A 14,198-nucleotide genomic window follows, 5' to 3' on the forward strand; every position below is an offset into this window, starting at 1 on the left:
ATATAAACTTGTTTAGATGATCTGGTGCGCCTCAGGCGAGTTCTGTTTTTAAGTTGAAGCCTTTGACATGCAAGTATATATTAGCTAGATATATAGCACTGGACTATGAGACTTAAACTGACTTGATAGCAACGCTCAGGTATAAAAAGGGTAAACCATATCCACGAACAGCGTTCGTAATCATGTTGAGCAGCAAAAAAGATTTTTTTCGGGACAGACATCGATCAATGTTTTTTGCTAATTTACCCGATAGTTGCATTTAAATTTGATGATTGCTCTTGATTAGTGGAAGGGGGTGTTGAGTGAGTAACCCTTAGAGTGAGTACTTTGAGCAATCTAGAACGTTATTGGTCTTAAGAAACTTCAATATTGGACGAATACTGTTGTATATCTTCCGATATTTTCGGAACATATTTATAAGTGAATTTTGTCAGAACCGCGCTTTTTATTATATTTTATGACCAGACGTAAAGTAATTTCTATTTATGTAATTTTGAACCATTATTGTAATAGGTGAGTTGTATTTATATAAACGTTATGACCTGGACTGAAGTTCAAGCAAAGGTTGTTGTGCTGTTATCTCTATATTCTGTATGTTTTGCGAATCCTCTGTCAAGGGGACAGTCTTTCGTCATTGCAGAAAGTGAAGAATTAGCGGTAAGGTTTTTCTTTTACCATTCAATGGCATTTTAAAAATTTGTTTGCAACGCTATATGTTGTCATCAAAAATTATATATATATATTTATTTTTATCACTGATTCCAGAGAGAGAAAAGACATGCATCGTCTTATCATGGACCAGATGAGCCCCATCACAGTTTGCACGTCACGAGTGTAGTCCAGTCAAGATTTGCAAGAGTATCGTTTGTGAATAAAATAGCGAACACTGAACGCTCAGCGAAAGAAGTTGTTTTTTCAGTAAGGCTTTCAGAAGCAGCCTTTATCACAGAATTCGACATGTAATTATTTTTTACAATATCACGGAGTTTTATAACTTAGTGTTACTTAATGTTTTCACACTTTTTTCTTCTTTGTTAACCTCACACAGGATTGTTCGCGGTGTGAAATTTGTCGGGAAAATACGAGAGAAGAAAGAGGCAAAAGAGCAGTACGATCGCGCCGTCGAAAGGGTAATTGTTGTCTATACTCTATTTGGGGATGGGAGACCTGAATCACTCTCGTGTTTTATTATTGAACATCGTCTACTCTATTAGTTAAAACACATTTAATACCTGGGCCTCTTTCCAGAGACTCACACGAACGTAGGCCGCGAGCCGAGGCCCTGAAAAACGCCTAGAAAGTGAGTTTGTAGCGCACATCAGGTAACTAACTAAAAGTGATTTTAAAATGTTCCCTAAAAATTTAGTAACAAATATTGCCTTGTTCCCACTTCCAAAAGTTGCACGTTTTCGGAAAAGACGCTTTTACTAAAAGAAATATGTGCTACGATCAATGTTCCCTCTAATTTTTTGTAGTATGTGTGCGCAGAAATTTTGGTGTGTGCGCACTTTTTTGGAAATGACTAATATTTGTGCAAAAACCAATGAAGAAATTTTGGCGTTCTAACCGCGTAATGAGTGGGCCAACAACAAACTTTTTCAACCTGCCAACCAAGAACATTATTACATTACATCGAAATACGTCTGTGCGCAGTAAATCTATGCGTGTGCGCAGCCTCTGAAAGCTGTGTGCGCGCGCACACTTTAGAGGGAACACTGGCTACGATCTGTCCTATATTCTCTATATTTCCGGCAATGAACAGTGACTTCTGCATGGCGTAACAATTGCATATATGGATTCAAAGAAAAAAAGGATTTGATAATAGTTTCATTTATATATTTTGCATCAAATGACATGAGTAGCCCCCTATAGCTTTTAACCTCAGCGATCAGGTGAAACATTTGTTAGTATAGAAACAAAAGCAGTATGTATGTGACTACTTGACATATTCCGTAGCTAAAAGATTAAATGAAGATGAATGGTTTCTGCTACATATCCAATACTAGTTGGCATTCTATTAATTATTCGTCTGCTCAATCATTACAGCCAAAATTTTCAAGTAGGTTTATTTTGAATAAGCTACTAACGCTACTTTCCCCAACCAACGCCTCATATATTGTTTCCATAGAACATTAATTTTAACAATTAGCCTTACGAGCGAAATATTTGCTGCGAACATGTAGCGTCGATGTATGCATATCAAGTTTTATTGCAATTTTCCTAATTTTTATCTTCTTGGCATGTGTTCGACCTTCGCGCCCGTCATCAGGTGCTACTTCCCGAGGACCAAGTAAAATTAATGAGTTTTTAATATATCAATCGAATTGATTATCTTGCTTTATTTGTTTATGACATGTACTTGTACCTATACCAACCTGTCCACATATTGTTCTGTGAAAGCGTAATTATGGATTTAAAATTGATAATAAACTTAACAACCCAAGACATTAAAAAATGATAGGCATTTTTCCTAGTAAAAATGATCGAAGCACGCACTCATCCCTGAGCCACCACAAATAATATTACTTTTGTGATTAGGCGTGAAAATCAAGAAATCGTTGTAAGATTCATTGTAAAAATTGAGGCTGCTAAAAATTTGTGCTGTCTCGATTATAATTTTTTCAACCAATGTTTAAGCTAATATATCTGATATCACTTGATTGCCTATTAAACCTATTTCTCCCTACGTTACATTTTATCATCGTTTGCAGACATAAAAATCTGGGATAAATGTAGTGGAAAACTCGACGACGAAAGCGGCACAATACAACTCCCGCATGAGATTAGAAAGAATCCATACCAATGTGAATGGAAGATTGAACTGACAGAAAATAGTTGGATGGACATAAAAGCGGAGACTCTTAACACTACTCAAAACAAAGTGAGTAAATTATGTGAACACCTCTACTATCTCATTCGATTACTTGCCAGATCTCGGAAATTGCTCATAATCGGATGACGAATTTATATTCGAATGAAAAACAAATCCGATAAGGCGATTTAATCATATTTCAGAACACAATCTTCTTCATAGCCTTGGTCGGGCAAGAGAAAAGATATACTTAACCAACTTATCGTTCAAGAAATATGGACTTGGGTGACGGAGAATACCGTAATCGAACCACGAGCGTCAAACAAACCTACGGCGGCCGTATGTCAGTAATCCTCTCGCGCAAAGAGGTTTTTAAACGCTTCACACAAAGCTGCAATCTTTGCAATCGAATCTTAGATCAGTACAGTCATTAGCCGGAATATTATATACTTTTTCGCCGCGGTGTTTCATGAGCCACTCTTTACCAAACATAATTGAAACAAAAAAAAAATTGGCGATACACTCAATAGTTAACATTCTATCCGTACTGGCAAATCCGTTCACAAGTTTCAGTTATGCATCCTATAAAATACAAATTTGTCTCGGTGCCATATACGTTAACTGTACACTCGCCCGCAGCCAGTGCTTCAGCTGAGCAGTTGCCGTGGTTACCTTGGTGGTGCTTGGAGTCTATTTTTATATTAACGAGAGACTCTGGATTTCCCAAAAATCCGCTGGATACTTGAACGTTTCCAATATTCAATTTTATTTAGTGTGATTATTTTGCTTTTTCATTCATATTCATTTTAAGCTTTCTATTTCATGTTATTTCTTCATGCTGTGTTAGACCCCATCTAGGGTGTCGCTGCTCGATAACCAATACTGGTTTTTCAGCGTTTCCCTCCACCCTGAAATGCTATTCTTCTTTTATTTTATTCTGTATATGTACCTTGCGGTGAAAAAATAAATTACTGATACTGATACGATTGGAACTTATTCCAATAACACTAAATTTGATTCAAATCGAATCACGAACATTTCCGCCACTCCCCACAACCCCCCTTTTCCATACAATACCATTGATTCCAACATGATTTGGTGCAGGTGATCGTCACAAGCCAGGGCAAAACTATTTTGGAACATAAAGGTGGAATCTCCCAGTTGAAATCCGTGTCGATACAGCATAACACAGCGACTGTTCTGTTGACGGTTTATCCGAAAGATGATCGATGGCCAGGAATTGTGATTTCTTACAATCAATGTAAGTATGATATGAGCATCCATTTATTTTATTGGATTCATGTAAAATAGTTCATGTATATTTGAGTTGCACGCCCATTGCAATCTACGACATATACGCGTCGAAGCTCTTAATAAATAATAATAAATTACGAATAAGATGAAACTAGTAATCAGTCAATATATATCTAACTAACTTCAAGTCTAATGTCTAACTCTAGTACCTGCGGGTTTTCGCAGGTACCCAATTCTCAATTAAATTTTATTATCTTAATTCAGTTGATTCGACTAAATTAAAAAATAAACAAAGATAAAATTTGCGATAAGCATAATAACTTGCTGTTATAATGTCGCAAGTGTATCGAATTAAGAATGAAAACCCTTACTTTGGCCTACCCTTGCAATTCGTTGTGATAAGGAGTTGGAAAGTCGTCACGTGCGCAAACCATAATTTATTCAGCACGATTTGATTAAGAAAACAATGTGTTGCGTGTTTGCATTTTGTCTACAGATGATGGATATGGTTTCTTAGTTATTATATTATATGCATTTTGTCAATGTAGTTAACGGACCATTGCACCACTCTCATTTTTCGGCCAATTTGAAGATTGTACACATTTTACAAATATATATTGTGTCAGCATAAATTGAGATATTTACCCTTCTCACGTCTATGGTGGCCCATCGTTGTCACGCGTAAAATTGAAAATAAAAATAAAAAACCGAAAATAAAAAAATAGTTGTGAAAAACATAAAAATAATTGAAAAAAAAAATTGAAATTAAAAAAAAAAAATTAAAAATAAAAACGAAAAAAAAAAAAAAAAAAAATTTAAAAAAATTGAAAAAAAAAAAATTTGAAAATAATAATAAAATAAAAATTGAATAAAAAGAAAATAAAAAGGTTGACAACGATGGTTCGCCTCGTGGCCCATCGTTGTCACGCGTTTTTATTTTTAGAAAATTTGCTTCTGCTTGGGACCAACGTTGTCAGGCATAATCCTACGCGCACAAATGTGTTCCCTGGGTTTCCAACTCACTACTGATTTTCTTGAGCAATATTCAATATGAAAATGTTCTATAAATTCTCCATGCTACAAGTTCAACGAGAAGTAATATATTTATAATAATGATAAGAGAATATAGAATTGAATACGAAAATTCGGAAAATTTGTTTTTACGTGTCTCGCGACACTCGCGATGCCGGTACCGTACCGTCTTACCAAATACCGATAGTCGGTTATAGTCGCTTTGCGTCTGACCGTACCGGTAGCCATGCAATCACTCATGAAAGAATGGGAGATACGGATAGTCTCGTAGAATATAGACTACTGAAACACTCTCTTTCCGCCTGTCTCATACCGTACAGCCGTAACGTACCGATCCAGACAAATGATAAATCGCCCGTGCTCAACCATTTATTTCAATCCATACCTCGATCCTAGTAGAATATAGTGAGTCGAGGTATGGATTGAAATAAATGGTTGTCTGGATCGGTACGTTACGGCTGTACGGTATGGGGCAGGCGCAGAGAGTGTTTCAGTACTCTATATTCTACGAGACTATCCGTATCTCCCATTCTTTCATGATTGATTGCATGGGTACCGGTACGGTCAGACGGTACCGTACCGGCATCGCACGAGTGTCCAGTGACTCCAGACAACTGAGCAGTTAAGCAGCATTTTTCAATTCAATTACCTTCTACACGTAAAAACAAATTTTCGTATTCAATTCTATATTCTCTTATCATTATTATAAATATATTGCTTGTGGTTGAACTTGTAGCATGGAGAATTTATAGAACATTTTCGTTTTGAATTTATTGGATATTGCTCATGAAAATCAGTAGTGAGTTAGAAACCCAGGAAACACATTTGTGCGTGTAGGATTAAGCCTGACAACGTTGGTCCCAAGCAGCATCAAATTTTCTAAAAATAAAAACGCGTGACAACGATGGGCCACGAGGCGGACCATCGTTGTCAACCTTTTTATTTTCTTTTTATCCAATTTTTTTTTTAATTTTTTTTTTTCGTTTTTTTTTTCGTTTATTTATTTTTTACTTTTGTTTTTATTTTTAATTTTTAATTTTATTTAATTTTTCTTTTCTTTTTTTTTCAATTATTTTTATGTTTTTTCACAACTATTTTTTTATTCTCGCTTTTTCATTTTATTTTTTCATTTTTTTTTTTAATTTCAAGCGTGACAACGATGGGCCACCATACACGTCATTTGCAATATTATATAAATTGAATATTGTTTTGTAGTCAAGCCGGATAGTCCGTTGCAACCAATTGCTACACCGAAGGATTCTGAATTTGCTTTGAATCAATCTATGAAGAATTGTGGTGATGATATTTCATCTTCTAATAGCAAAGAAGGCATCATCACATCTCCTCAGTATCCAAAAATGTATCCAGACAACGCATATTGCATGTGGAATTTTGCCAACACAGATTCGAGTCACAAATTGCGTTTAACCATCATTGATATGGATATAGAAATGGGATCAGGAGATCAATGCAATCACGATAAATTAGTTATCAAAAATGGGAAGAATGTGCAACAAATCTGTGGATACAATCTACCAGATGGAATAACGACATCGGAGAAGAAGATATCGATTGCATTTTTGAGTGATGATAGTTTGGGAGCTGGTGGTTTCAAAATGCGATACCGATTTGTTCCTAAGTAACAGTTTCTCTTTATCATTTTGTCGCTTTTACAAGCTAATCAGTAACGTTATTGTTTATGTTTTATGTTTTAACCCTGCTAAAACGCTTAAACAGCTATCAGTTAGATTCTAAAGTTTTCACAAATGATCCTGGTAATAAATCAATAAATTTATTCAATTCAATGTTTTTGTAGTATTACATCCAGAATATTTGAGTGGGAGAGGAATACTTACAGCGCATGTAGAAATACATTAAAAAGTAGAAGTCGCAAGTTTGTTAAAATTAAATACTGACGGAGTGAAATCGGGGGGTTGCTTCACTTTACTATATAGCAGGTCGCGAAAAAAAATAACAAATATTCCATTGGGTGAACTGACAAAAATATATATTTATACTATTAAGAAATATTCTTACTTATTTTATCATGCGTTTGAATGCTTATGATTCGTGATTTTCCTATCGTCGTACCGCAAAAGTTTCGTATTTTGTTTCTTTTACATACACGATTTGAAACGTGACGATGGACCGATGTTTGGAATTCGTGGCTTTTGAATTTCGATGCAAATTTACTGGCTCCATCAGGCAAGCTCTTGAAAAGTTTACTTGTTCGCCCTTGGAAGTCCAGATTATTTTTTGTTTATGCTTTTTAAGACACGGAGTAAAACCGATGCACATACAAATGGATAAACGGGTATCCCAGAAAATTGAGAATATATTTACAATTCCGAATTGTGGCCAATTCGAAGACTAGTTCAAATTAGTTTTTAAACAGCATCATTTCTACTTCATTTTGCCGCCTTTATGAACTATCAAATAAATATTTTTAAAACGTAATCAGACTAGGAATTGCAATATTTGTTTTATATTAAAACTCCCACATGAGGGCGCCGTTCAATAAACTCTAATGATTGCACTAATGATTGAATTAATAGAGCATGGAGGGTGCAAGAAACGACGTCAATCAAACAAAATTTTTCCTATCTAAGGGAGAATCACGAAAAAAGCACGTTACATATATTTATATCGGTATTGCATATCAGTTAAATGAGAATCTTCAAAAGTTACCTAATTTTATCTTAAAATTTCAATATTTTAAAAACGTTTCGATTTCCATATAAACTTGTTTAGATGATCTGGTGCGCCTCAGGCGAGTTCTGTTTTTAAGTTGAAGCCTTTGACATGCAAGTATATATTAGCTAGATATATAGCACTGGACTATGAGACTTAAACTGACTTGATAGCAACGCTCAGGTATAAAAAGGGTAAACCATATCCACGAACAGCGTTCGTAATCATGTTGAGCAGCAAAAAAGGTTTTTTTTCTCGGGACAGACATCGATCAATGTTTTTTGCTAATTTACCCGATAGTTGCATTTAAATTTGATGATTGCTCTTGATTAGTGGAAGGGGGTGTTGAGTGAGTAACCCTTAGAGTGAGTACTTTGAGCAATCTAGAACGTTATTGGCCTTAAGAAACTTCAATATTGGACGAATACTGTTGTATATCTTCCGATATTTTCGGAACATATTTATAAGTGAATTTTGTCAGAACCGCGCTTTTTATTATATTCTATGACCAGACGTAAAGTAATTTCTATTTATGTAATTTTGAACCATTATTGTAATAGGTGAGTTGTATTTATATAAACGTTATGACTTGGACTGAAGTTCAAGCAAAGGTTGTTGTGCTGTTATCTCTATATTCTGTATGTTTTGCAAATTCTCTGTCACGGAGACAGTCTTTCGTCATTGCAGAAAGTGACGAATTAGCGGTAAGGTTTTTCTTTTACTATTCAATGGCATTTTGAAATTTTTTTATTATACCAGCAACGCTATATGTTGTCATCAAAAATTATATATATTTATTTTTATTACTCATTCCAGAGAGAGAAAAGACATGCATCGTCTTATCATGGACCAGATGTGCCCCATCACAGTATGCACGTCACGAGTGTCGTCCAGTCAAGATTTGCGAGAGTAACGTTTGTGAATAAAATAGCGAACACTGAACGCTCAGCGAAAGAAGTTGTTTTTTCAGTAAGGCTTCCGGAAGCAGCCTTCATCACAGAATTCGACATGTAATTTTTTTTACAATATCACGGAGTTTTATAACTTAGTGTTACTTAATGTTTTCACACATTTTTCTTCTTTGTTAACCTCACACAGGATTGTTGGCGGTGTGAAATTTGTCGGGAAAGTACGAGAGAAGAAAGAGGCAAAAGAGCAGTACGATTGCGCCGTCGAAAAGGTGAGATGTTTTCTATACTCTATTTGGGGATGGGAAACCTGAATCACTCTCGTGTTTTATTATTGAACATCGTCTACTCTATTAGTTAGAACTCATTTAATACCTGCGCCTCTTTCCAAAGACTCACACAAACGTAGGCCGCGAGCCGAGGCCCTGAAAAACGCCTAGAAAGTGAGTTTCGTAGCGCACATCAGGTAACTAACTAAAAATGATTTTAAAATGTTCCCTACAAATTTAGTAACAAATATTGCCTTCCCACTTCCAAAAGTTGCACGTTTTACGGAAAAGACGCTTTTACTACTAGAAATATGTGCTACGATCAATGTTCCCTCTAATTTTTTGTAGTATGTGTGCGCAGAAATTTTGGTGTGTGCGCACTTTTTTGGAAATGACTAATATTTGTGCAAAAACCAATGAAGAAATTTTGGCGTTCTAACCGCGTAATGAGTGGGCCAACAACAAACTTTCTCAACCTGCCAACCAAGAACATTATTACATTACATCGAAATACGTCTGTGCGCAGTAAATCTATGCGTGTGCGCAGCCTCTGAAAGCTGTGTGCGCGCGCACACTTTAGAGGGAACACTGGCTACGATCTGTCCTATATTCTCTACATTTCCGGCAATGAACAGTGACTTCTGCATGACGTAACAATTGCATATATAGATTCAAAGAAAAAAAGGATTTGATAATAGTTTCATTTATATATTTTGCATCAAATGACATGAGTATCCCCCTATAGCTTTTAAACTTCAGCTATCAGGTGAAACATTTGTTAGTATAGAAACAAAAGCAGTATGTATGTGACTATTTGACATATTCCGTAGCTAAAAGATTAAATGAAGATGAATGGTTTCTGCTACATATCCAATACTAGTTGGCATTCTATTAATTATTCGTCTGCTCAATCATTACAGCCAAAATTTTCAAGTAGGTTTATTTTGAATAAGCTACTAACGCTACTTTCCCCAACCAACGCCTCATATATATTGTAAAATGTATTGTTTCCATAGAACATTAATTTTAACAATTAGCCTTACGAGCGAAATATTTGCTGCGAACATGTAGCGTCGATGTATGCATATCAAGTTTTATTGCAATTTTCCTAATTTTTTTTCTTCTTGGCATGTGTTCGACCTTCGCGCCCGTCATCAGGTGCTACTTCCCGAGGACCAAGTAAAATTAATGAGTTTTTAATATATCAATCGAATTGATTATCTTGCTTTATTTGTTTATGACATGTACTTGTATACCTATACCAACCTGTCCACATATTGTTCTGTGAAACAAGAGCGTAATTATGGATTTAAAATTGATAATAAACTTAACAACCCAAGACATTAAAAAATGATAGGCATTTTTCCTAGTAAAAATGATCAAAGCACGCACTCATCCCTGAGCCACCACAAATAATATTACTTTTGTGATTAGGCGTGAAAATCAAGAAATCGTTGTAAGATTCATTGTAAAAATTGAGGCTGCTAAAAATTTGTGCTGTCTCGATTATAATTTTTTCAACCAATGTTTAAGCTAATATATCTGATATCACTTGATTGCCTATTAAACCTATTTCTCCCTACGTTACATTTTATCATCGTTTGCAGACATAAAAATCTGGGATAAATGTAGTGGAAAACTCGACGACGAAAGCGGCACAATACAACTCCCGCATGAGATTAGAAAGAATCCATACCAATGTGAATGGAAGATTGAACTGACAGAAAATAGTTGGATGGACATAAAAGCGGAGACTCTTAACACTACTCAAAACAAAGTGAGTAAATTATGTGAACACCTCTACTATCTCATTCGATTACTTGCCAGATCTCGGAAATTGCTCATAATCGGATGACGAATTTATGTTCGAATGAAAAACAAATCCGATAAGGCGATTTAATCATATTTCAGAACACAATCTTCTTCATAGCCTTGGTCGGGCAAGAGAAAAGATATACTTAACCAACTTATCGTTCAAGAAATATGGACTTGGGTGACGGAGAATACCGTAATCGAACCACGAGCGTCGAACAAACATACGGCGGCCGTATGTCAGTAATCCTCTCGCGCAAAGAGGTTTTTAAACGCTTCACACAAAGCTGCAATCTTTGCAATCGAATCTTAGATCAGTACAGTCATTAGCCGGAATATTATATACTTTTTCGCCGCGGTGTTTCATGAGCCACTCTTTACCAAACATAATTGAAACAAAAAAAAAATTGGCGATACACTTAATAGTTAACATTCTATCCGTACTGGCAAATCCGTTCACAAATTTCAGTTATGCATCCTATAAAATACAAATTTGTCTCGGTGCCATATACGTTAACTGTACACTCGCCCGCAGCCAGTGCTTCAGCTGAGCAGTTGCCGTGGTTACCTTGGTGGTGCTTGGAGTCTATTTTTATATTAACGAGAGACTGTGGATTTCCCAAAAATCCGCTGGATACTTGAACGTTTCCAATATTCAATTTTATTTAGTGTGATTATTTTGCTTTTTCATTCATATTCATTTTAAGCTTTCTATTTCATGTTATTTCTTCATGCTGTGTTAGACCCCATCTAGGGTGTCGCTGCTCGATAACCAATACTGGTTTTTCAGCGTTTCCCTCCACCCTGAAATGCTATTCTTCTTTTATTTTATTCTGTATATGTACCTTGCGGTGAAAAAATAAATTACTGATACTGATACGATTGGAACTCATTCCAATAACACTAAATTTGATTCAAATCGAATCACGAACGTTTCCGCCACTCCCCACAACCCCCCTTTTCCATACAATACCATTGATTCCAACATGATTTGGTGCAGGTGATCGTCACAAGCCAGGGCAAAACTATTTTGGAACATAATAGTGGAATCTCCCAGTTGAAATCCGTGTCGATACAGCATAACACAGCGACTGTTCTGTTGACGGTTTATCCGAAAGATGATCGATGGCCAGGAATTGTGATTTCTTACAATCAATGTAAGTATGATATGAGCATCCATTTATTTTATTGGATTCATGTAAAATAGTTCATGTATATTTGAGTTGCACGCCCATTGCAATCTACGACATATACGCGTCGAAGCTCTTAATAAATAATAATAAATTACGAATAAGATGAAACTAGTAATCAGTCAATATATATCTAACTAACTTCAAGTCTAATGTCTAACTCTAGTACCTGCGGGTTTTCGCAGGTACCCAATTCTCAATTAAAAATTAATTCAGTTGATTCGACTAAATTAAAAAATAAACAAAGATAAAATTTGCGATAAGCATAATAACTTACTGTTATAATGTCGCAAGTGTATCGAATTAAGAATGAAAACCCTTACTTTGGCCTACCCTTGCAATTCGTTGTGATAAGGAGTTGGAAAGTCGTCACGTGCGCAAACCATAATTTATTCAGCACGATTTGATTAAGAAAACAATGTGTTGCGTGTTTGCATTTTGTCTACAGATGATGGATATGGTTTCTTAGTTATTATATTATATGCATTTTGTCAATGTAGTTAACGGACCATTGCACCACTCTCATTTTTCGGCCAATTTGAAGATTGTACACATTTTACAAATATATATTGTGTCAGCATAAATTGAGATATTTACCCTTCTCACGTCATTTGCAATATTATATAAATTGAATATTGTTTTGTAGTCAAGCCGGATAGTCCGTTGCAACCAATTGCTACACCGAAGGATTCTGAATTTGCTTTGAATCAATCTATGAAGAATTGTGGTGATGATATTTCATCTTCTAATAGCAAAGAAGGCATCATCACATCTCCTCAGTATCCAAAAATGTATCCAGACAACGCATATTGCATGTGGAATTTTGCCAACACAGATTCGAGTCACAAATTGCGTTTAACCATCATTGATATGGATATAGAAATGGGATCAGGAGATCAATGCAATCACGATAAATTAGTTATCAAAAATGGGAAGAATGTGCAACAAATCTGTGGATACAATCTACCAGATGGAATAACGACATCGGAGAAGAAGATATCGATTGCATTTTTAAGTGATGATAGTTTGGGAGCTGGTGGTTTCAAAATGCGATACCGATTTGTTCCTAAGTAACAGTTTCTCTTTATCATTTTGTCGCTTTTACAAGCTAATCAGTAACGTTATTGTTTATGTTTTATGTTTTAACCCTGCTAAAACGCTTAAACAGCTATCAGTTAGATTCTAAAGTTTTCACAAATGATCCTGGTAATAAATCAATAAATTTATTCAATTCAATGTTTTTGTAGTATTACATCCAGAATATTTGAGTGGGAGAGGAATACTTACAGCGCATGTAGAAATACATTAAAAAGTAGAAGTCGCAAGTTTGTTAAAATTAAATACTGACGGAGTGAAATCGGGGGGTTGCTTCACTTTACTATATAGCAGGTCGCGAAAAAAAATAACAAATATTGCACTGAGTGAACTGACGAAAATGTATATTTATACTATAAAAAATTATTTTAATCATTCCATCATGCGTTTGAATTCTCATAAATTGTGATTTTCCTATCGTCGTACCGCAAAAGTTTCGTATTTTGTTTCTTTTACATACACGATTTGAAACGTGACGATGAACCGATGTTTGGAATTCGTGGCTTTTGAATTTCGATGCAAATTTACTGGCTCCATCAGGCAAGCTCTTGAAAAATTTACTTGTTCATCCTTGGAAGTCCAGATTATTTTTTGTTTATGCTTTTTAAGACGCGGAATAAAACCGATGCACATACAAATGGATAAACGGGAATCCCAGAAAATTGAGAATATATTTACAATTCCGAATTGTGGCCAATTCGAAGACTAGTTCAAATTAGTTTTTAAACAGCATCATTTCTACTTCATTTTGCCGCATTTATGAACTATCAAATAAATATTTTTAAAACGTAATCAGACTAGGAATTGCAATATTTGTTTTATATTAAAACTCCCACATGGGAGCGCCGTTCAATAAACTCACGATTGAATTGATAAAGCATGGAGCGTGCAAGAAACGACGGCAAGAAACGACGTAAATCAGACAAAATTTTTCCTATCTAAGGGAGAATCACGAAAAAAGCACGTTACATATATTTATATTGATATTGCATATCAGTTAAATGAGAATCTTTAAAAGTTACCTAATTTTTTATCTTAAAATTTCAATATTTTGACAACGTTACGATTTCGATATAAACTTGTTTAGATGATCTGGTGCGCCTCGGGCGAGTTCTGTTTTTAAGTTGAATCCTTT

General features: G+C 35.2%; 3 protein-coding genes across 3 annotated transcripts; all 3 read left to right on the forward strand.

Annotated features, from left to right (window-relative positions):
- Positions 1-537: 537 nt before the first annotated feature.
- LOC144420853 (CUB domain-containing protein 2-like) lies at positions 538-6,741 on the forward strand. Its single transcript, XM_078110562.1, has 5 exons — positions 538-657; positions 1,049-1,130; positions 2,712-2,881; positions 3,917-4,073; positions 6,314-6,741. The coding sequence occupies exons 1-5, from the start codon at positions 538-540 to the stop codon at positions 6,739-6,741; spliced, it is 957 nt and encodes a 318-aa protein (XP_077966688.1).
- A 1,621-nt stretch (positions 6,742-8,362) lies between these two features.
- LOC144420854 (inter-alpha-trypsin inhibitor heavy chain H4-like) lies at positions 8,363-9,011 on the forward strand. The gene is made up of 3 exons (XM_078110563.1): positions 8,363-8,493; positions 8,606-8,799; positions 8,888-9,011. Exons 1-3 carry the CDS (start codon positions 8,374-8,376, stop codon positions 9,009-9,011), a joined length of 438 nt encoding a protein of 145 aa, XP_077966689.1. The 5' UTR covers positions 8,363-8,373.
- A 2,816-nt stretch (positions 9,012-11,827) lies between these two features.
- On the forward strand, positions 11,828-13,098 carry LOC144420788 (tumor necrosis factor-inducible gene 6 protein-like). Its single transcript, XM_078110436.1, has 2 exons — positions 11,828-11,935; positions 12,615-13,098. Exon 2 carries the CDS (start codon positions 12,683-12,685, stop codon positions 13,040-13,042), a length of 360 nt encoding a protein of 119 aa, XP_077966562.1. The 5' UTR covers positions 11,828-11,935; positions 12,615-12,682; the 3' UTR covers positions 13,043-13,098.
- The last annotated feature ends 1,100 nt before the right edge of the window (positions 13,099-14,198 follow it).

Source organism: Styela clava, chromosome 3, assembly GCF_964204865.1.
Source record: "Styela clava chromosome 3, kaStyClav1.hap1.2, whole genome shotgun sequence".
Lineage (NCBI taxonomy): Eukaryota > Metazoa > Chordata > Ascidiacea > Stolidobranchia > Styelidae > Styela > Styela clava.